Source organism: Ranitomeya imitator, chromosome 1 (assembly GCF_032444005.1).
Source record: "Ranitomeya imitator isolate aRanImi1 chromosome 1, aRanImi1.pri, whole genome shotgun sequence".
NCBI lineage: Eukaryota > Metazoa > Chordata > Amphibia > Anura > Dendrobatidae > Ranitomeya > Ranitomeya imitator.
Window position 1 is genome coordinate 336,882,890 of NC_091282.1, and position 23,724 is coordinate 336,906,613.

Here is a 23,724-nt window from a genome sequence, read left to right on the forward strand (position 1 = left end):
TTGGAGCATATTTAGCGTTGCACAATAGTTCATGTCACTTTTCCGATAAGTCACTTGTTATGGACCTGGTGGTTAGGAGCACCCGAAAAGACCTGATGGTTAAACTAACAAAGGACAAGCTCTGGGAAGTGGGAGCTCTGCTGACCGCAACCCCTAATCCTATCACACACACTAGAAATAGCCGTGGAGCGTTCCTGACTCTCCCTAGACGCCTCTTCACAGCCTAAGAGCTAACTAGCCCTAGAGATAGAAAATAAAGCCTACCTTGCCTCAGAGAAATTCCCCAAAGGAAAAGGAAGCCCCCCACATCCACATATATTGACTGTGAGTTAAGATGAAAGTCACAAACACAGAAATGAAACAGGTTTCAGCAAAGGGAGGCCAGATTTACTAAACAGACTGAGGATAGGAAAGGTATCTTTGCGGTCAGCACAAAAAACTTCAAAAAGACCACGCAGAGTGTGCAAAAAGACCTCCGCACCGACTCACGGTGCGGAGGTGCCACTCTGCATTCCAGAGCTTCCAGCTAGCACGGCAAAATCATGATAGCAAGCTGGACAAGAAAACAATGAACAAATAATAAACTAGCAGGGACTTAGCTTCTGCTGGAGTAGACAGGTCACCAGAAAGATCCAAGACCGAACTGAACCAGTACAAGAACATAGACAGCTGTCATGGAGTAACGATCTGAGTGGAGTTAAATAGAGCAGCCAGCCAAAGAATAAACTGAGACACCTGTGGAAGGAACCTCAGAAGCAGCAGCTCCACCCACAGCCACCAGAGGGAGTCCATGGACAGAACTCGCCGAAGTACCATTCATGACCACAGGAGGGAGTTCGATAACAGAATTCACAATAGTCACTTCCCTGTATAGCGTAACCATGCCATATTGTCAGACAAGTCACAGACAGTGTTTAAAAATGTCATATATATGGTGAAAGTCTTGAAAGACAGTTTTTTGGCACATATCATACCAGTATTCTGGTGCCTTTTAGCTAAATAGATCCTCCCCCTTTACAATGTAAGCCAAATAATAATGTAACCTGTTATATCATAAGACTATCTAATCTAACAGCATGAACTACTGTGATAAAGATGGCCATCCTACGACTAGGCTCTTACGGTGAGTGTTTGGTGAGACTTGATGCTGCATATTTTCCATGCGCAAAAAAAACGCAGTATCTAACATTGGGAGAAATTCCTAGAAAAATCTCATAGCCACTGTACTTTTTTTATGCAGCGTAGACTAACCTGCGTATGTGTTTGAAATATGCAATATGTTGTTGATTTCTTCATGAGTGCACTGACTTTAACATGTGGATTTTCCCTATGGAATTACATTAAATGTGGGGGGGAAACGCGGATGTAAAAAATACATGCATTTTAAGCACATTTCTACTGCAGAAACTCATTAAAAACGCTTGTAATCCACACATGATTGTATGAACAAAGTTTTCAAAGCCAAATACCTGAAGTATGAAAAATAAAACAGCTTTACTTAAAAGGTGACATACAAAAAAAGAGATGAAAAACTGCAGCATCAAAAACACATGTAAAAAAAACGACCTCAAATTCTCAATGAAAAAAATATAAGTACGGTAACCTAATTTGCCTGATAGGTGCAGAAATGTTGCTGAAAATTTGTAATTACAGAAACTCACCAATTATTCATTGTGGGAATGTAGCCTAAGACTTTTCAGTCCAAGATCTCATTCAGACGTCAATGATTTTTACTGTACGCAAAAATTGGTATGAGGTCCAACAGTATTTTTGATCAGATTTGGTCAGTGTGTTAGTTTTTATCATCAGAGTTTCATCAGTTTTTCTCGGATGAAAAAAAAAAAATCAGTATCTGTAAGCCAAAACCAGTAGTGGGTGAAAAATACAGAAGTGGTGACTTGTTTCTATTACACTTTTCCTCCGATTGTTCCTCTCCTGGTTTTGGCTTACACATCCTTATAAAATAGATAAAATACTGACCAAATACTGATGTGTTAACGTGGACTATCAAGCAGTCTGTGAAAAATGGACTGCATATAGGTGGCATTAGAGTGCTATCTGATTTTTTTCATGGACCCCTAGGCAAGCATTGACAAGTTTGATCTGAGACTTGGATCAAAATCGGACATGTCTGTATGGTTTTGGGCAGCCCAAACAGTCCACAAGAATATATGGACATATGAACAGCTCCATAGACTATAATAGATATGAGTTCTCTCTGTAAAAACCACGGACAAAACTCGTCTGAGAAAAACTGATGTCTGAATAAGCCCTAAGTTTACAATGTGTAAGAATGAGACAGTAAATGTACCCCAATGTTTTCACAATTTTGTCCAGTATTAAAAATCTTCCCTACCCAAGCAATTTTAGAGAGCAAAAGTATTTTAAGCTCAGGTAAGAGTCCCAAGCAATAACACTTACTATAAAGTTACCGATCAAATTATTACTTATTGATTACCTCAGCTTGAAAATAACAATAATTCATATTCTGCAATGGTCATGGCCATGAAAATACCAGAACCTTTAGAGGGAATGTTTCATATGTCTGTTTTGGTTTTCATTCTTTTTTTTGGTGCTGTTAGTACATTTCTGACAATGTATATTACTTTTTTTGCAATCAGTTTGGATTTTATGTGTAACTGAGAAAAGTAGAGTAACACGACAAACACTTTTTAAAGAGTGTAGCATGGCTAAAGGGTTTGTAGTCGATGGGAGGTATGTGCCACATAAGTGCCTGGTTGCTGTAATGTAGCCCGGAGTATTCCTTTCTTGCACATAATCTTGTATATGTGTTTCAGGACCTGTGGTAATGTCAGACCACATGGCTAATCATGTGATGGGTTACTGGGTGGGGTTAGCTCTTTATAAGACTGGCTAATCCTTTACACAGGAGATATGTGAGGAGGTGAAACCCTCCTGAGTGTGTTACGGCTTCAGGACTGAGCCGGATGAACTGGACACTTGCTTTTCTTTGCCTGAACCAAAGGACCATTTTGCTTTCTGTTATTTGCCACATGGTTTATGAAGCAATAAACCCAGTGAACTTTAAAGGAACACGTCTCCTGAGTGTCAGCCGTCGCAGCTGAGTGAGTGAAATCCTTACAAGAGTTACAAATCATAAATTTGAAAGACTCACTCCACTCAAACCACAGGACAAGAAAAGACACAAATTGCTCTAAAGTGCCTGATAAAATTGGCAGCCCTTATAAAGTACTGGAAACAAGCTAAATTTATGACAAAAAGTTGGGATAACGGCAATTTTTCCCTTTATGATGCCAATTACGTCATCTGTAAAAAAAAAAAAAAAACACATTTTCATAGTTTTAAGACTTCCATTTTTAACCTTTCCCTTATCTCCAGGCTTACTGGCACCATAATACAGACAAGCAAATACTGTAAGTTACTGGAGTAAGGAAATAAGAGCAGAATCCATGGGTCACTGTACCTGCTTTCTTCTTTTTCAAAAAAACTCTCTTCTCTAAACACCCTTTGTATTTGGCTTGGATTTTAGAAACTAAAAATTAAAGACATAAGCACATTTAACAGAAAAGTGCAAACAACTAAAAAGAAACAATGAAATATATAATAAATGTTCTAGTAATGGGGCAATTCAACCAATAACACTGATATGGGCGACAGGTTAATAATAACGATTATTACCCAACTGATGCTTCCTCAGTTCAAAAGCATCCACAGTGGAAAATAAAGTTCGAGGGAAACGTATGAACAACTTAGTCCTGAAAAAAAGAAAAAGAAAACAACAAATTTTGTTAAAAATTTAGGAAAGATGTATATAACCCCATCTTCATATTTAGTCTGGATTTGTTTATATTTTGTTACCATGGAGACACATAGGTCTGCATAGGTTGCTATATGCACAAAACATTAAGATAATGGGAAAAATACTGTTTGAAAATGTTGCTTCATTTTCTAATTTAAGGGGCAACTAAAGCTTAGCATAGCTTCTTAATATTGTTACCATTTTAGGCTACCGATGCGCCATATAGAAAAATCTACACTAGCCATCAGATGGCACAGATTTCAGTTTTCCGGCATGCATATTGTAACTTTGTTGCATGTTTGTGCTTGTGATACACCATGCCCCTTTGCTACACCCCGCAATTTTTATTTTAAGTGTCAGGGCCAGCACAAAAGGAAAAAAGTTGCTACATCTTGACAAGTACTGATAATTTTTGGGCTGGTTTGCAATGTTCTTCTGCTCAATTATGGAACCCATAAAAAGCAAAGTTGGTTAAAATTACCTTCCAAGTTTGTACTCATTTGATTGATACCCAATATGCTTCACCAATCTCTCAACTCCTTCTCGGGCAGAACCAGCCCAGTTTGGCCATGTTTCTGGACACAATGATTTATATCTATATTGCAAAAAAAAAATAAAAAATCAGGTTATTTTGTGTTATGATGAAGGCTCACAATTAATTTTGGAAAATGTGCCAGTTTGTGATTTGTGAGCCTTAGGACAAAATAGAGTAATATGCAGAGCGATCATTTTGTAATGATGCTTAAAATAAACAGACACCAAACTTTGCCGTGTACTTCTAAAAAGAGCCATAATGCAGATTTTATGGAATTATTCTAACTATGAATGGGCACTTCAACCTCTCACTGTTTATGTATTTGCCGCTTGTATAAGTTAAAAGGGTCGTCTGGTGTTGGGGTACAAGTCTGCAGACTTGTGAATCCTCATGGCTCACGTATTGCTCGATGTCAGAATGGCCAGCCCCGGGAGCGGCACGCATGTGACCGCAAGTATGAGATTTGCACACCTGCATGCCAACTAGATGTGTGCTGCCTCGCTCAATGCAATTGTATTGAACATGGCCAGACATGTCTACTGGGAATGTGGCCGAGAGTATGCAAATCAAATACTTGCATTTAGAAGCCCTCCGCTCCCAGCGCCGACATAGAGTGACTGCAGACTTGTACCCTAATGCCAGACAACCCCTTTAATAGGATGGCCAATGGTGGATTCACATATGGGTCATCTGGTTGGCTGCCCTAGGACAAGTCTCTTGGAAAGGCATGGTTGCCAAGGAGGCCAAAGATTTGTTGCACAATGCAAAATCACAAATCATAGGAAAATTATGACAAAACAATGATGCGTGGGCACAAGTCTAGTTATTACTAGACTAGCCTATCTATTTTGTCTTTGTCAGGCTGGTTTCACATTTGCGTTTTTTGCCGCTGCGTTTTTGCGCAAAAAAAGCATGTTTTTTTTCCTATACTTAACATTAAAAATGCATGCGTTTTTTTGCATGTATTTTGCCCCTTTTTGCAGCCGCATGCGTCATTTCTATGCATGCGTTGTGTTGCAGAAATGCAACATGTAGTAATTTTTAGCTGCATTTTTTTGCCGCAAAAATGCGTTTTTATAGAAAAAAAAACAGAAAACACACTGATATGCCACCCCCCACCATAAAGGTGATAAAGGGATCCTAACCCTAACCCTAACCCTAAAGGGATCCTAACCCTAACCCTAAAGGGATCCTAACCCTAATCCTACCCCTAACCCTAGGGATCCTAACCCTAACCGTAACCCTAACCCTATCCCTACCCCTAACCCTAAGGGTTAGGGTTAGGATCCCTTTAGGGTTAGGGTTAGTATCCCTAGGGTTAGGGGTAGGGTTAGGGGTAGGGTTAGGATCCCTTTAGGGTTAGGGTTAGGATCCCTAGGGTTAGGGTTAGGGTTAGGGTTAGGATCCCTTTAGGGTTAGGGTTAGGGCTAGGAACCCTAACCCTAACCCTAGCTATTTCTGTTTATAGTGGGTTTTTTACTTGATTTTGATGATTGGCAGCTGTCACACACTTCTCATCATGCGTTTAAAAAACGCAAACGCATGAAAACGCGTCAAAACGCCGCGTATTTTTCACCACATGCAAAAACGCATGCGTCTAAAAAACGCAGCGTTTGCACGCGTTTACATGCTTTTTTTCACCATGCGTTTTTTTTTTTAAACGCATGCATTTTAAAACGCAAGTGTGAAACCAGCCTCACTCTGTGATAGGGATCTTGGTTCCATACTCCAAAATTTCTGCACACATACAGATTTATTAGATGTATTAGAACCATTCTCATTTCTGATCTACTGTAAATGGTTATACGATTCTCAATTAAAATCTTTACCTATATGTCTATTATCTATGGTTCTAGTGAGTCAGAGCACTTCTCACAATTGTGTTGTTGCCTATTGGCAAAGTTAAATTGAAAGTGTGGCATTGCATAGGAAAAACTACACATGTTGGGAAAAAATACATTTTTATTTTTGTAAATTTCTTTTTCCTAATGAGCGTGCTATTTGTATTGTGGAGATATAACTAAAAAGGTAACTAAAGATTTGACAATTTTTAAAATATTTTTGTAGGTCATTAATTCTCTGCAAATTAGAGAGGTCTGGATCCTGAAATCCCAGCAATTACTTATTATTCGCATTCTATAGAAGATCTATGAGCAGAGTATGGAATGCAGTATGGATCCAATAGAAAGTCTATGACTCCGTACTCTGCTCTGTGCTAGTGCTCAGGCTGTGTGCTTCTGCTGACTGAGCTATTTGAGGGTTCTCAAGACACGAACCCCACAGATCTGGAGAGACATCTTGAAGTGTCTAAAAATATTACAGAATATTACAAAATTGCTTCGTCTTTAGGATTCATTTTTTGGGGTATGGACTGGTTTTAATAAAAGGCTCACTTGTATACTTTTCTGGTCCCCTTTTTTTCTGGATTTCTGCTCCAGTCCTTCCCTAATTCCTAGTCTGACCTCATTCTCAAGGATTTATGTGTTACAATGCATTTCCATAACCACAACCATAATGGTTACTGAACACATTGACCGCTGACGTCATTATAGCCCCTAATCAGCAACTATCTGCTGAAGACATTACTGAGATGCTAAGGGAAAGTCCCTAGGACACTAATATTGTTCATATAATACCATACAATTTTGACTAATTGGTGTACGTATATATCAGTAGGCAGCAGTGAAGGAATAAACTCAGCTACTGATATATAAGGGAGTAGCGGCCAATATGTTAACTTCTTAATAGCTTTACACACTTTGTTGTACTTTGTTGAGTATAACTAACGATTCTCTGAGTTTTTTACTTTTCTTTATTTGACCTAATATTCTGTAGACTACAATTTGGTTATGTGACAAATTTATTAAAATTTTATTCCAAAACTAGTACACAGAAATGAATAATAAAAATGTCAAAGGTCAGAAATAAATTACCTCTGTAAGAATGTCTCATATTTCCTGCGGTATGCAAATCCCGCTCTTCTGACTCTTAAATGCTCCATTAAGCCTAAATATTTTACCTGGTGGCGAACCAACATATCATCAAATTTTCCTGTGGAAAACAGATCAAGTTCAGATTAAGAAAGTGCATAAAGATATAAATTATCGTGGGGGACAGTGAGTTGAGCAAGTACCCCTTTCAATATAAATTGGGCCTGGTTCAGTTGAATGTATAAAAAAAAAAAAATCGCCAGTTGAAAAAAAAATAGGCGATTTTTCATCTGCATTGTCATCCATATGCCATCCCCATGCCTGTGTTTTACATCCGTATGGCTTCCATTTGACATCCTATTTATACATCAACAATTTTAAAATGATACAATTTTCTCTGTTAACAATTGAAATGCATGTGTTGAAAATGAATGGCATATGGCATTGATCCATGTGTGTAAGGGTTCAGATGAACTACACCATTGGCATGCATAGGTCCATGTAATCTGTTTTTCTTATGGACGGTATATCTACTATATAATTGTCTAAGGGTCACTTTCGTCTTTCTGTCAGTCTGTCTTTCCTTCTTTCTGTCACGGTTATTCATTCGCTGATTGGTCTCGCCAGCTGCCTGTCATGACTGCCGCGACCAATCACCGATGGGCACAGTCCGGAAAAAAATGGCCGCTCCTTACTCCCCGCAGTCAGTGCCTGTCGCCAGCATACTCCCCTCCGGTCACCGCTAACACAGGGTTAATGCCGGCAGTAACAGACCGCGTTATGCCGCGGGTAACGCACTCCGTTACCGCCGCTATTAACCCTGTGTGTCCCCAAATTTTTACTATTGATGCTGCCTATGCGGCATCAATAGTAAAAAATGTAATGTTATAAATAATTTAAAAAAATAAACCTGCTATACTCACCCTCCGTTGTCCGCTGAGCCGCTCCCGCTGGCCGCCATTTTCCGCTGCAGTTTCCGGTGGCAAAGATGGTATGGCAGAAGGACCTGTCATGATGTCACGGTCATGTGACCGCAACGTCATCACAGGTCCTGCGCTCTGATACCAACCCTGGGACCACAAGCTGCCGTGGACTACAAGGGGCCTTCAGAAAGGTAAGTACATGTTTATTTTTTATTTTTTCACCTGTGACAAACCTGGCTGGGCAATATATTACGTGACTGGCCAATATACTACGTGGCTCTGTGCTGTATACTACTTCGCTGTGCAATATACTACGTGGCTCTGTGCTATATACTACGTCACTCGGCAATATACTACGTCACTCGGCAATATACTACGTCACTGGGCAATATACTACGTTACTGGCCAATATACTACATGGCTCTGTGCTGTATACTACGTCGCTGTGCGATATACTACGTCACTGGGCAATATACTACGTGGCTGGGCAATATACTACGTGACTGGGCAATATACTACGTGACTGGGCAATATACTACGTAACTGGGCAATATACTATGTGACTGCACAATATACTACGTGACTGGGCAACACTGGGCAATATACTACGTAACTGGGCAATATACTACGTGGCTGCGCAATATACTATGTCACTGGGCAATATACTACGTGTCTGGGCAATATACTATGTGTCTGGGCAATATACTACGTGAATGGGCAATATACTACGTAGCTGTGCAATATACCAGGTCACTGGGCAATATAGTACGTGGCTGGGCAATATACTACGTGGCTGGGAAATATACTACGTGGCTGCACAATATACTATGTCACTGGGCAATATACTACGTGGCTGGGCAATATACTACGTGACTGGGCAATATACTACGTGGTTGGGCAATATACTACGTGGCTGTGCAATATACTACGTGGCTGGGCAATTTAGTATGTGGCTGGGCAATATACTACGTGGGCTGTGCAATATACTACGTGGACATGCATATTCTAGAATACCCGATGCGTTAGAATCGGGCCACCATCTAGTGAGCATATAACAGGCCTGTCTGAACCAGCATAGCAAAAGTTGTAATAAAATGGCCCATTGGCTACTATTACTAGTGGTTAGTATCTTACTGGTGGTTAGTATCTTCCTCTCTAGAGGGATGTGCACACGTTGTGTTTTTTTCATGTTTTTTCGCATTTTTTTTGCTATAAAAGCGCATACAAAACGCATACATATGCATCCTATCATTTAGAATGCATTCTGCACTTTTTGTGCACATGATGCATTTTTTTCCACGAAAAAAACGCATCGCGGTAAAAAAAAAGCAGCATGTTCATTAATTTTGAGGATTTTTCGCGCTATTTAATGCATTGGGAAAAACCGCTAAAAAAACACACAAAAAACGCATGCGGATTTCTGGCAGAAATGTCCGTTTTTTTCAAGAAATCTGCAAGAAATCCTGACGTGTGCACATACCCTTACTGTTTTTATTTGGTTTGCACCTCTTCTTCTTCCCTTATCCATGTCTGTCTATGTCTTGTCCTGTTTTATGTTTTGTTTTCTTAATAGTTAGTAGGTTAAAGGATGAAGCTAATGTATGGTGGAATCAATCATTTTTTCTTAATGACTTGTTACTGAACTTGATATTGAACATATTACTTAATACTTAGGCTCGTGTTATACTAGAGGGAGCGATCCCTTATATACTTCAGTGTACTGTATTTTGTATTTAATGCTCCTTTAAATGCCTTTTCAGCCTCTTGGTTCTTTCATTGTATTTTGACTTTATATTCAGAATGTAACCATATGGATTTATGTTTATTTTTGTTCACTTATTTAACTGAAAAATGTAATAAATACACTGCTCAAAAAAATAAAGGGAACACTAAAATCCCACATCCTAGATATCACTGAATGAAATATTCCAGTAATAAATCTTTATTCATAACATAGTGGAATGTGTTGAGAACAATAAAACCTAAAAATTATCAATGTACATCACAACTAATATCCCATGGAGGTCTGGAGTTGGGATGATGCTCAAAATCAAAGTGGAAAATGAAGTTACAGGCTTATCCAACTTCAGTGGAAATGCCTCAAGACAAAGAAAATGATGCTCAGTAGTGTGTATGACCTCCCTACAATGCCTGGTCATGGTCCTGATGAGGCGGCGGATGGTCTCCTGAGGAATAACCTCCCAGACCTGGACTAAAGCATCCTCCAACTCCAGGACAGTCTGTGGTGCAACGTAACGTTGGTGGATGGTGTGAGACATGATGTCCCAGATGTGTTCAATCGGATTCAGGTCTGGGGAACAGGCGGGCCAGTTCATAGCTTCAATGCCTTCTTCTTGCAGGATCTGCTGACACACTCCAGCCACATGAGGTCTGGCATTGTCCTGCATTATGAGGAACCCAGGGCCAATCGCACCAGCATATGGTCTCACAAGGGGTCTGAGGATCTCATCTCGGTATCTAATGGCAGTCAGGCTACCTCTGGCGAGCATATGGAGAGCTGTACGGCCCTCCAAAGAAATGCTAACCCGCACCATTACTGACCCACTGCCAAACCGGTCATGCTGAAGGATGTTGCAGGCAGCAGATCGCTCTCCACGGCATCTCCAGACTCTGTCACGTCTGTCACATGTGCTCAGTGTGAACCTGCTTTCATCTGTGAAGAGCACAGGGTGCCAGTGGTGAATTTGTGCCAATCCTGGTGTTCTGTGGCAAATGCCAAGCGTCCTGCATGGTGTGGAGCTGTGAGCACAACCCCCATCTGTGGACGTCAGACACTTAGACCATCCTCGTGGAGTTGATTTCTAACCATTTGTGCAGACACATGTATGCAAATTGCCTCTTCAGAGAGAAAGAGGACTTAAACTCTGTAGCGTCACCTGTTGGAAGTAGCGATCCTACAAGTCACAATCAACCCTTTAACGAGTCATGCAATATGACTTAGGATAAAAGCCAAATCAGTATCTCAATTCGCAGACATGGTGTTTTGGGCTGTTGTCCCTCGTCAGTGCGAAGCATGAGAACTAATTTGGCTAGGTGAGAAACTCTGGACTGATGTCTAAGGGGTAAGGTTTCTCCTTGTGGAGAGTGACATACCAGCTCTGGCTTGTCAAGGTAAGGAGGCTTATTCGCCATGCAATGCTCCTCTGGGAAATTTAATATGCAAATTGCCTCTTCAGAGAGAAAAAGAACTTAAACTCTACAGCGTCACCTGTTGGAAGTAGCGATTAGTGATGAGCGAATATATTCGTTACTCGAGATTTCCCGAGCATGCTCGGGTGGCCTCCGAGTATTTTTTAGTGCTCGGAGATTTAGTTTTCATTGCCGCAGCTGAATGATTTACATCTGTTAGCCAGCATAAGCACATGTGGGGGTTGCCTGGTTGCTAGGGAATCCCCACATGTAATCAAGCTGGCTAAGAGATGTAAATCATTCAGCTGAGGCGAGGAAAACTAAATATCCGAGCACTAAAAAATACTCGGAGGTCACCCGAGCGTGCTCGGGAAATTTCGAGTAACGAGTATATTCGCTCATCACTAGTAGCGATCCTACAAGTCACAATCAACCCTTTAACGAGTTGTGCAATATGACTTAGTAAAAAAGCCAAATCAGTATCTCAATTCACAGACACAGTGTTTCAGGCTGTTGGCCCTCGTCAGTGTGAAGCATGAGAACTAATTTGGCTAGGTGAGAGGCTCTGGACTGAGGACTAAGCACATTTGTGGCCTGCTGGAGGTCATTTTGCAGAGCTCTGGCAGTGCTCCTCCTGTTTCTCCTTGCACAAAGGCTGAGGTAGTGGTCGTGCTGCTGGGTTGTTGCCCTCCTACGGCCCCGTCCACGTGTCCTGGTGTACTGGCCTGTATCCTGGTAGCGCCTTCAGCCTCTGGACACTACTCTGACAGACACAGCAAATCTTCTTGCTACAGCTTGCACTGATGTGCCATCCTGGATGAGCTGCACTAACTGAGCCACTTGTGTGGGTTGTAGAGTCTGCCTCATGCTACCACGAGTGTGAAAGCACAACCGACGTTCAAAAGTGACCAACACATCAGCCAGAAAGCATTGGTACTGAGATGTGGCCTGTTATCCCCACCTGCAGAACCACTCCCTTATTGAATGTGTCTTGATAATTGCCAATAATTTCCATCTGTTGTTGTCACAAAGTGACTGTCCTAGCGTGACACGACCCGACGAGTGGTTGGTCACAAAATGGCTAAACACACAAGGGTACACCGGGGACACTTTAACAATGGTGGGTCCTGTCGGTAGGGAACAAGGAATGGACACCTCCTGCACTCACCTGAGGATGAGCCCTGCTCTTACTACCGTCCCTATACGGGTTCTTTCAACCCGTCGCCAACCAGGATACCTAGTCCCTCACTTGCCCTGCACCTATCCCTAAGTAGGGAACTGTCAGGTGAGAGCACTGGTCCCACCACTGCACTAATACAACACAAGGTAAGGTAAGACAAATACCAGGGGAAAAGGAAACACAAAACAACACTTAGCTTTGTCTGCTACAATGCACCGCACAGCAGAGTAAGGCACTAAATGGCAGAATTCAACAGAAGCACCACTGAACCCAGCAAGTTCCTGACTCCAGCTTGGTTGGTCTCCCAGAGGACCTGTATAACCAACAGTCAGCTGATGCATCAGGTGACCTTATGAAGGATGGTGGGAGTGGTCATCACCCACATCAGCTGACCCAGCAGCAATGCAATAACAACAGCGGCCACCGTGGGGGGAAACTGCATTAAAGGGAACCTGTCACCCCCAAAATCGAAGATGAGCTAAGCTCACCAGCATCAGGGGCTTATCTACAGCATTTGCTCTGTTGAGGGCAGAGCAAAGTACTGCAGTGCGCAGGTGCCGGGCCTCTCTGACCTTTCCCGGCACCTGCGCACCGCAGTACTTTGCTCTGCCCTCAACAGGGCAGACAAAGTACGCCTGTGCCAGAGTCGCAGCGTGAATGCAAGAAGAGGACGTCATCATAAGAAGATGGGAGGCCCCGGACCGGACCGCGATGCCCATCGGACCGGACCTGGGTGAGTATAATCTAACCTCTTTTTCTCATCTTTCAGGATACATCAGGGGCTTATCTACAGCTTTCTAGAATGCTGTAGATAAGCCCCTGATGCTGGTGGGCTTCGCTCATCTTCAATTTTAGGGGTGACAGGTTCCCTTTAACCCCAGATGACCAGAAAGGAAAAAAAGGTTTAAATCAGAGGGAAACCAGATCTGCCACAGATCCAAACATGGATAGTGACAGTTGTCTATTCCATTTGCACAACAGCATGTGAAATTGTTTGTCAAACAGTGTTGCTTCCTAAGTGGAAAGTTTGATTTCACAGAAGGTTGATTTACTTGGAGTTATATTCTGTTGTTTAAGTGTTCCCTTTATTTTTTTGAGCAGTGTATATACAGTATATACAGTTAAAAAAAAAAGGCCCATTAGCATTGTGTGGAGCGTTTCACAAGTGTAAGTAAATGTACCCCATGGAGATTGCAAATGATACATGTCAAATTACATAGTGGAAAAAGTGAGATAAGTAATATCATAAAGCAGCATTGAGATAATACAATTTGTAGGTTTTATCCACACTCAGAATCTTTTGCGGCCGGTATATGCTAGTAAGATTTTTTAATGTATGCTAGTATCTGGCCAAATAGTGGCATAAGTTGTCTGCTATTGACTGCTATTATTAAACTAAAACCGATACAGTACAGAATACGCTTTTTTGCGTTAGTCCTTTGTATAGAAAAACGCTCAGTCCATAAAGTAAAGTTATGCTGTGGTATATACATACCACCACAATGGGGGATAAGTGGACACAGGCTTGGGCTGGAAAATATACAAGTATAAGCACTGATTAAGAATCTGAACCCCAAGATCTTGGAAGTGTATATGGTTATACACATATAATAGCTAAATGAATGTTCTCCATTTACCCATATAGACTTCAATGTACAATGGTAGTCCAGATAGTATTCTTTATGGATAAGCTGTCCACATTTCACAAAGTAGTTTTCATTTCCCATACATGCTAATGGGCGAAATGTCAGGTGGCGGCACTACAACTTTTGTGTATTTACAGTAGTTGCGATCTCAATTTTTTTTAAAAATAGTTAACTTCCTATTTATTGTCACCCATCCTAGGCTTTGGTTGTTCTGACCTATTATCATGGCTGTGTTATATACAACATGCTCTTCTTACCTGGCTGCTTGCCATTGTTTGGTTTGATACATCTAATATATGCAGATTCCTTGGACATCAGAATTTCTATTAGACTTGTCAAACTATTCTTGAACTGGGTGGTCACCTAAAAGAGTGTAGTAAGTAGGGTGAAGTGAGTAGCTTCTCCATAGCTTCATTGTTTTTAGGCTTCAAGTTTATGTGGGCTCTTTGGTGACTGAGTCGCAATGGGCCCCTCTTTGCTTTAACATTTATAAAAATAAAACAATTAATTAGCACAAATTTAGGGACATATTTACAAAAATATGATAAATAAATATCAACACAGTTCTAACTTTGGCAATTATTCCTGTTCATTTATTGTATGATCACCGGGATATGTAAGGCCCCTTTTAAACATCAGTTTTTTGCCGTCAGTCACAATCCGTTGGATCGACGGATCCCTCGCAGATTGTGAAAAACTGATGTGACGGATTCGTTTTTTCAACTGATCTGACTAGCGGATCTGACTAAATAAATCAAAGCATGCTCAGTTAAAAAAACGGAATCTGTGGCCGATTCCATTATTTGATGGATCCGGCGCCCATAGGCTTCCATTTGACCGCCGGACAAACAATTATTCACGAATCCGGCGAACGACGGATGAAATGTAAGGCCGTCCAACGCAATCTGTCACCAATATAAGTCTATGAGAAAAAATGGATCCGGCGGCATCAGTTGCCGAATTTGTTTTTTCAAAATTCGACGGATTGCAACTGATAGCAAAAAACTGATGTGTGAAGGGGGCCTAAGAGGATTCAAAAATGGATCTGCCACAATCATACAAAATTGAGGACTTGTGCCAAGTAACATTCTGAAATATCTCATTTTTTGCTGACGAAGATGCAAGGCAATGGCCACGGGATTGTCAGGCGTCCCCCGAACCCCGACGCACATTTCGAATCCACTTCCTCAGGAAGTGTGTCGGGGTTGGGGAACACCTGACAAGCCCATGACCATTGCCTTGCATCTTCCTGGGTAATATAACTTTACTTTTTAATCCATCCTGCCTAGCTACATTTTCCCCTCATGCACTGTCACTTTATCAGGAGAAACACTTGTGGCTGCTACTAAGCACATGCACAGTCACCTTATATCTTAGCCATTCCCTGTATGAAGTTCAGGGCTATATATTTTCAGCAGTCATATACATGTATCTTTAGGACTTAGCCTATATGCTTAACTCCTGTATAACATAGGCTGAGAAATAGTATAGGGCTTTTTTCATCTTTATTACCTGTTTTGCAATTGTACTTTCTGGCTGGTCTGCATGGGCTCCATTGTCAGTCCTTCCCTCATATTGTGAAACACCTTTGCTACTGATTTTTAAACTTAATTCTTATTATGTTTGTTTAAATAAAATTTTGGTTTTACAATATTTTAAGTGTTTACTGTTGCTTACCATCCGCCACAGTTGTGTATTGGTATGGTTTGCTAAGTTGATTTGATTTTCTAGAAGTAACACTCTATATTGTATTTTGGATCTTACCTTTATGATTTAATGTTAAAGTATACGAAAAAGATTTGAAACAAAGGGTGGAATGGCAAACTTGTGTACCACAAACCCTTTAAAAACATGTATTTATTATAAACATGAATAAAATGCACCTGATAAACCCCTGTGCACAGTGATACATAGGGTCTATGTCTGAAAAGGTCTGCAGATATATACAGTGGGTACGGAAAGTATTCAGACCCCTTTAAATTTTTCACTCTTTGTTTCATTGTAGCCATTTGGTAAATTCAAAAAAGTTAATTTTTTCACATTCATGTACACTCTGCACCCCATCTTGACTGAAAAAAACAGACATGTAGTAATTTTTGCAAATTTATTAAAAAAGAAAAACTGAAATATCACATGGTCTTAAGTATTCAGACCCTTTGCTCAGTATTGAGTAGAAGAACCCTTTTGATCTAGTACAGACATGAGTCTTCTTGGGAATGATGCAACAAGTTTTTCACACCTGGATTTGGGGATCCTCTGCCATTCTTCCTTGCAGATCCTGTCTAGTTCCGTCAGGTTGTATAGTGAACGTTGATGGACAGCCATTTTCAGGTCTCTCCAGGGATGCTTAATTGGGTTTACGTCAGGGCTCTGGCTGGGCCAGTCAAGAATGGTTGCAGAGTTGTTCTGAAGCCACTCCTTTGTTATTTTAGCTGTGTGCTTAGGGTCATTGTCTTGTTGGAAGGTGAACATTCAGCCAAATCTGAGGTCCAGAGCACTCTGGAAGAGATTTTCATTCAGGATATCTCTGTACTTGGCCGCATTCATGTTTCCTTCAATGGCAACCAGTCGTCCTGTCCCTGCAGCTGAAAAACACGCCATAGCATGATGCTGCCACCACCATGTTTCACTGTTGGGATTGTATTGGAGTAAGGAAGTAAGGCCATGTTCACACATTTAGTATTTGGTCACTATTTTGCCTCAGTATCAGTGCAGGTCCCAGCAGTTGAACCCCCACCAATCAATAACGTAGTACTTATCCTTTGGCCACGTTCACATGTTCAGTAGTTGGTCAGTTTTTTACATCAGTATTTGTAAGCCAAAACAAGGAGTGGGTGACAAATAAATGGCTAACTAGTATTTGCATATATCTGTAAGGTGGGTCCCTAGAGTCCATTCTACCTGTGGGACCAGACACCCGAGTCCAAGCCCGGTCACAGTAACTGGATGAATTTGCGGCAAGAGTTCACAAGATTGGCAGAAGTAATACTGTAAGGAGGTTGCTTTCCCTGCTCCTTACCTGGAACCACTTAGTCAGACAGCTGGGTTGTCGGGGGGAAGACTTTCTGCCCTGGACAGAAGGGACCATTTGATGGCTGGGGCAGGGAGGAAGAGACGGGGTGTGGTCAGAAAAGTGCGGGAGAGCAGAGCGCGCCAGACAGAGGGGACAGCGTGCCAGAGAGAAAGCAGGCTGCAGCCCCGCGCTCCCCATGACAGAGTGTGGACTTGGAAGCCTCCATAATCAGAGACGGCGTATCCCCTTACAGTGACCTGAGCGCACGGCCCCGGTGACTGCACTAACAAGCCAGGACCCCTGAGTGTGACTAAGGAAACTGCTCAGTGTGTGTGTGTTCATGCTGCAGAGAGAGAGACTGTCAGCCTAATATCCAGAGACTCGCAGCAGAGTGGCTGTGTGACTTCCTGCTTCCAGCTGCACAGGGAGAACAGGCTGCAGAGGCTTAACCCCAGAGTTTCCAGTTTCCAGGAGACAGAGAAGAGACTTTAGGATCTCAAGCCCCGCTGGTGACTGTACCCACGTTGGAAAAAGGACCCTCCAGTCAGGACCTCCCTGGACTGATAAGTTACAAGAACACTCGTTAACCCTTTTGATTCCGCTTAACTGTTTACTGTTTGATTTGTCTCTATTAACCCCCTGTTCACTCCCTGCGAGGAGAATTTTACCCCTGTTAATAAATCCCCTTCAACAGTTGGTCTGTCTGTTCCGTGGTGACATACTCAACCCTGCACTCTATTACAATACAACAACTCTTGGAAAAAGAGGTGACATAGAGAAGAGCTAAATTAAGAAAAAAGAGTGTGCTGCATTGGGTGACACAGAGACTATGCTGGTATAGAGAAGAGATTGACAGCAAGCTGTATAAAGTGTTACAATTGCAGGCCTGTACCGTATATACCAACTACATATCTCAGTTCAATCCATTATATCTTGTGAGAATGTGTGTGACCGGTAAGCTCATTACTGCTCTGTAAAGTAGTTGCTCTGTAACTGTCTGCTGTGTACCTCTGCCCTAAGAATCACTGTATCCTAAATATATTTAAGGGCTCACACCACCACACAAATAAAACCACTCCTGACAGAATACCTATTACATATGATACAAAAAAAAATCTTACGGTCTCAGGCCTTTTCCTGTTGTCCAGTTCCGAAGTGTGGAAACAGTCTCTTATAATGTAGTTTTTAGATTTTATAAGCACCTGAAAAATATGAGTTGGAGTAATAAATATGTAAAAAAAAAACATACCGAGCAGATAGAGTAAAAAACACTTCCTATATTCTTCCTCCTGTCCAATAACATATTGAAAATGAAAAGTAAACTGATTCTCTGCAAAGAAAATAAATTACAAGTATGATTCAGAGACTAAGATATATTAGGGAAGTATTTGCATTAGCTCTACAGCGAACAATGGAACAATGTTGCTGTCTAATGATTACATGGGATGACTATACCAAATCCTTATAAATGCATTAGGTGACTTATTCATACTTAGAAATTACCTGACTCCTTTCTTATTGTCTGATTTCCAGGATGTTTCAGGTTTATTCTGGTACACTGGTTTAATTATTATTATTATTATTATACATTTTTATAGCGCCATTTATTCCATGGCGCTTTACATGTGAATAAGGGGCAAATATACACAAATACATTAAACATGAGCAAATAACAAAGCACACAGGTACATAAGGAGGGAGGACCTTGCCCGTGAGGGCTCACAGTCTGCAGGGGATGGGTGATTAATTAATGCATTTGTTTAAAAAAAATATATATATTTTTTTTTATTCATTTGTCTTTCTTCCTATTGATTTTAATTAATTCTAATAAAAGATTCTTTACTTGTAATGTGATATTTTGTGTCATAATGCCTCATAATTATTAATAACGTAATATAATTTTATAAAACTTTTTTTTGTGAATATTTTTTTGGATTATATTTGATGGTTGATATTCATTAACCCCTTCATGACCCAGCCTATTTTGACCTTAAAGACCTTGCCGTTTTTTGCAATTCTGACCAGTGTCCCTTTATGAGGTAATAACTCAGGAACGCTTCAACGGATCCTAGCGGTTCTGAGACTGTTTTTTCGTGACATATTGGGCTTCATGTTAGTGGTAAATTTAGGTCAATAAATTCTGCGTTTATTTGTGATAAAAACGGAAATTTGGCGAAAATTTTGAAAATTTCGCAATTTTCACATTTTGAATTTTTATTCTGTTAAACCAGAGAGTTATGTGACACAAAATAGTTAATAAATAAAATTTAGCACATGTATACTTTACATCAGCACAATTTTGGAAACAAAATTTTTTTTTGCTAGGAAGTTATAAGGGTTAAAATTTGACCAGTGATTTCTCATTTTTACAACGAAATTTACAAAACCATTTTTTTTAGGGACCACCTCACATTTGAAGTCAGTTTGAGGGGTCTATATGGCTGAAAATACCCAAAAGTGACACCATTCTAAAAACTGCACCCCTCAAGGTACTCAAAACCACATTCAAGACGTTTATTAACCCTTCAGGTGCTTCACAGCAGCAGAAGCAACATGGAAGGAAAAAATGAACATTTAACTTTTTAGTCACAAAAATTATCTTTTAGCAACAATTTTTTTTATTTTCCCAATGGTAAAAGGAGAAACTGAACCACGAAAGTTGTTGTCCAATTTGTCCTGAGTACGCTGATACCTCATATGTGGGGGTAAACCACTGTTTGGGCGCACGGCAGGGCTTGGAAGGGAAGGAGTGCCATTTGACTTTTTGAATGAAAAGTTGGCTCCACTCTTTAGCGGACACCATGTCACGTTTGGAGAGCCCCCGTGTGCCTAAAAATTGGAGCTCCCCCACAAGTGACCCCATTTTGGAAACTAGACGCCCCAAGGAACTTATCTAGATGCATAGTGAGCACTTTGAACCCCCAGGTGCTTCACAAATTGATCCGTAAAAATGAAAAAGTACTTTTTTTTCACAAAAAAATTCTTTTAGCCTCAATTTTTTCATTTTCACATGGGCAACAGGATAAAATGGATCCTAAAATTTGTTGGGCAATTTTTCCTGAGTACACCAATACCTCACATGTGGGGGTAAACCACTGTTTGGGCACATGGTAAGGCTCGGAAGGGAAGGAGCGCCATTTGACTTTTTGAATGAAAAATTATCTCCATCGTTAGCGGACACCATGTCGCGTTTGGAGAGCCCCTGTGTGCCTAAACATTGGTGCTCCCCCACAAGTGACCCCATTTTGAAAACTAGACCCCCCAAGGAACTTATCTAGATGCTTAGTGAGCACTTTAAACCCTCAGGTGCTTCACAAATTGATCTGTAAAAATGAAAAAGTACTTTTTTTTCACAAAACAATTCTTTTCGCCTCATTTTTTTCATTTTCACATGGGCAATAGGATAAAATGGATCATAAAATTTGTTGGGCAATTTCTCCCGAGCACACCAATACCTCACATGTGGGGGTAAACCACTGTTTGGGCACTCGGCAGGGCTCGGAAGGGAAGGTGCGCCATTTGACTTTTTGAATGGAAAATTAGCTCCAATTGTTAGCGGACACCATGTCGCGTTTGGAGAGCCCCTGTGTGCCTAAACATTGGAGCTCCCCCACAAGTGACCCCATTTTGGAAACTAGACCCCCCAAGGAACTTATCTAGATTCATATTGAGCACTTTAAACCCCCAGGTGCTTCACAGAAGTTTATAACGCAGAGCCAAGAAAATAAAAAATAATTTTTCTTTCCTCAAAAATTATTTTTTAGCCTGGAATTTCCTATTTTGCCAAGGGTAATAGGAGAAATTGGACCCCAAATGTTGTTGTCCAGTTTGTCCTGAGTAAGGCTGATACCCCATATGTGGGGGTAAACCACTGTTTGGGCGCACGGCAGGGCTCGGAAGAGAAGGCACACCATTTGGCTTTTTAACCCCTTCACGACATGCGCCGTACTAGTACTGTGCATGACGTGAATCCCCCTTTGATGTGGGCTCCGGCGGTGAGCCCACATCAAAGTCGCGACATGTCAGCTGCTTTGTACAGCTGACATGTGCGCGCAATAGCGGCAGGTGAAATCGCTGTTCACCCGCCGCTATTAACCTGTTAAATGCCGCTGTCAAACACAGACAGCGGCATTTAACTACCGCATCCGGCCGGGCGGCCGGATATGACGTCATCGCCGACCCCCGTCACATGATCGGGGGTCGGCGATGCATCAGGAAGGTAACCATAGAGGTCCTTGAGACCTCTATGGTTACTGATGCAGGCCTGCTGTGAGCGCCCCCCTGTGGTCGGCGCTCACAGCACACCTGCATTTCAGCTACATAGCAGCGATCTGATGATCGGTGCTATGTAGCAGAGCCGATCAGGCTGTGCCAGCTTCTAGCCTCCCATGGAGGATATTGAAGCATGGCACAAGTAAAAAAAAAATGTTTTTAAAAATATGAAAAAAATATAAAAAATATAAAAGTTTAAATCACCCCCCTTTCGCCCCATCCTAAATAAAACAATAAAAAAAATCAAACATACACATATTTGGTATCGTCGTGTTCAGAATCGCCCGATCTATCAATTAAAAAACAGCATTAACCTGATCGCTAAACGGCGTAGCGAGAAAAAAATCCGAAACGCCAGAATTACGTTTGTTTGGTCGCCACGACATTGCATTAAAATGCAATAACGGGCGATCAAAAGAACGTATCTGCGCAAAAATGGTATCATTAAAAACATCAGCTCGGCACGCAAAAAATAAGCCCTCACCCGACCCCAGATCACGAAAAATGGAGACGCTACGGGTATCGGAAAATGGCACTTTTTTTTTTTTTTTTTTTTTAGCAAAGTTTGGAATTTTTTTTCACCACTTAGATAAAAAATAACCCAGTCATGTTAGGTGTCTATGAACTCGTAATGACCTAGAGAATCATAATGGCAGGTTAGTTTTAGCATGTAGTGAACCTAGCAAAAAAGCCAAACAAAAAACAAGTGTGGGATTGCACTTTTTTTGCAATTTCACCGCACTTGGAATTTTTTTCCTGTTTTCTAGTAAAAGACATGGTAAAACCAATGATGTCGTTCAAATGTACAACTCGTCCCGCAAAAAATAAGCCCTCACATGGCCAAATTGATGGAAAAATAAAAAAGTTATGGCTCAGGGAAGGAGGGAAGTGAAAAACAAAAACGCAAAAATGAAAAAGGGCCGCGACTTGAAGGGGTTAAATGGAAAATTAGCTCCAATCATTAGCGGACACCATGTCACGTTTGGAGAGCCCCTGTGTGCCTAAACATTGGAGATCCCCCAGAAATGACCCCATTTTGGAAACTAGACCCCCAAAGGAACTAATCTAAACCCCCAACTAATCTAAACCCCCATAATCTAACCCCCAAGTGCGTCACAGAAGTTTATAACGCAGAGCCATGAAAATAAAAAAAAAAATTATTTTCTCAAAAATGATCTTTTAGCCTGCAATTTTTTATTTTCCCAAGGGTAACAGGAGAAATTTGACCCCAAAAGTTGTTGTCCAGTTTCTCCTGAGTACGCTGATACCCCATATGTGGGGGTAAACTACTGTTTGGGCACATGCCGGGGCTCGGAAGTGAAGTAGTGACATTTTGAAAAGCAGACTTTGATGGAATGCTCTGTGGGCGTCACGTTGCGTTTGCAGAGCCCCTGATGTGGCTTAACAGTAGAAACCCCCCACAAGTGACCCCATTTTGGAAACTAGACCCCGAAAGGAACTTGTCTAGATGTGTGGTGAGCACTTTGAACCCCCAAGTGCTTCACAGAAGTTTATAATGCAGAGTCGTGAAAATAATAAATACGTTTTCTTTCCTCAAAAATAATTATTTAGTCCAGAATTTTTTAATTTTCCCAAGGGTAACAGGAGAAATTTGACCCCAATATCTGTTGTCCAGTTTCTCCTGAGTACGGCGATACCCCATATGTGGGGGTAAACTACTGTTTGGGCACATGCCGGGGCTCGGAATTGAAGTAGTGACGTTTTGAAATGCAGACTTTGATGGAATACTCTGCGGGCGTCACGTTGCGTTTGCAGAGCCCCTGATGTGGCTAAACAGTAGAAACCCCCCACAAGTGACCCCATTTTGGAAACAAAACCCCGAAAGGAACTTATCTAGATGTGTCGTGAGCACTTTGAACCCCCAAGTGCTTCACAGAAGTTTATAATGCAGAGCCGTGAAAATAATAAATACGTTTTCTTTCCTCAAAAATAATTATTTAGCCCAGAATTTTTTATTTTCCCAAGGGTTACAGGAGAAATTGGACCCCAAAAGTTGTTGTCCAGTTTCTCCTGAGTACGCTGATACCCCATGTGTGGAGGTAAACCACTGTTTGGGCACACGTCGGGGCTCAGAAGGGAAGTAGTGACATTTGAAATGCAGACTTTGATGGAATGGTCTGCGGGCGTCACGTTGCGTTTGCAGAGCCCCTGGTGTGCCTAAACAGTAGAAACCCCCCCATAAGTGACCCCATTTTAGAAACTAGACCCCCCAAGGAACTTATCTAGATATGTGGTGAGCACTTTGAACCCCCAAGTGCTTCACAGACGTTTAC

General features: G+C 41.3%; 1 protein-coding gene across 1 annotated transcript in view; it reads right to left on the reverse strand.

Annotated features, from left to right (window-relative positions):
• Nucleotides 1-23,724, reverse strand: part of MYO1H (myosin IH) — a 209,884-nt gene that overhangs the window by 83,247 nt on the left and 102,913 nt on the right. The window contains exons 16-21 of the mRNA XM_069759473.1: nucleotides 18,280-18,360; nucleotides 14,403-14,508; nucleotides 7,250-7,367; nucleotides 4,263-4,376; nucleotides 3,661-3,737; nucleotides 3,446-3,514 (exon numbers count right to left, since the gene is read on the reverse strand). Of these exons, the coding sequence (XP_069615574.1) occupies nucleotides 3,446-3,514; nucleotides 3,661-3,737; nucleotides 4,263-4,376; nucleotides 7,250-7,367; nucleotides 14,403-14,508; nucleotides 18,280-18,360 (565 nt within the window). The remainder of the gene's footprint in view (nucleotides 1-3,445; nucleotides 3,515-3,660; nucleotides 3,738-4,262; nucleotides 4,377-7,249; nucleotides 7,368-14,402; nucleotides 14,509-18,279; nucleotides 18,361-23,724) is intronic.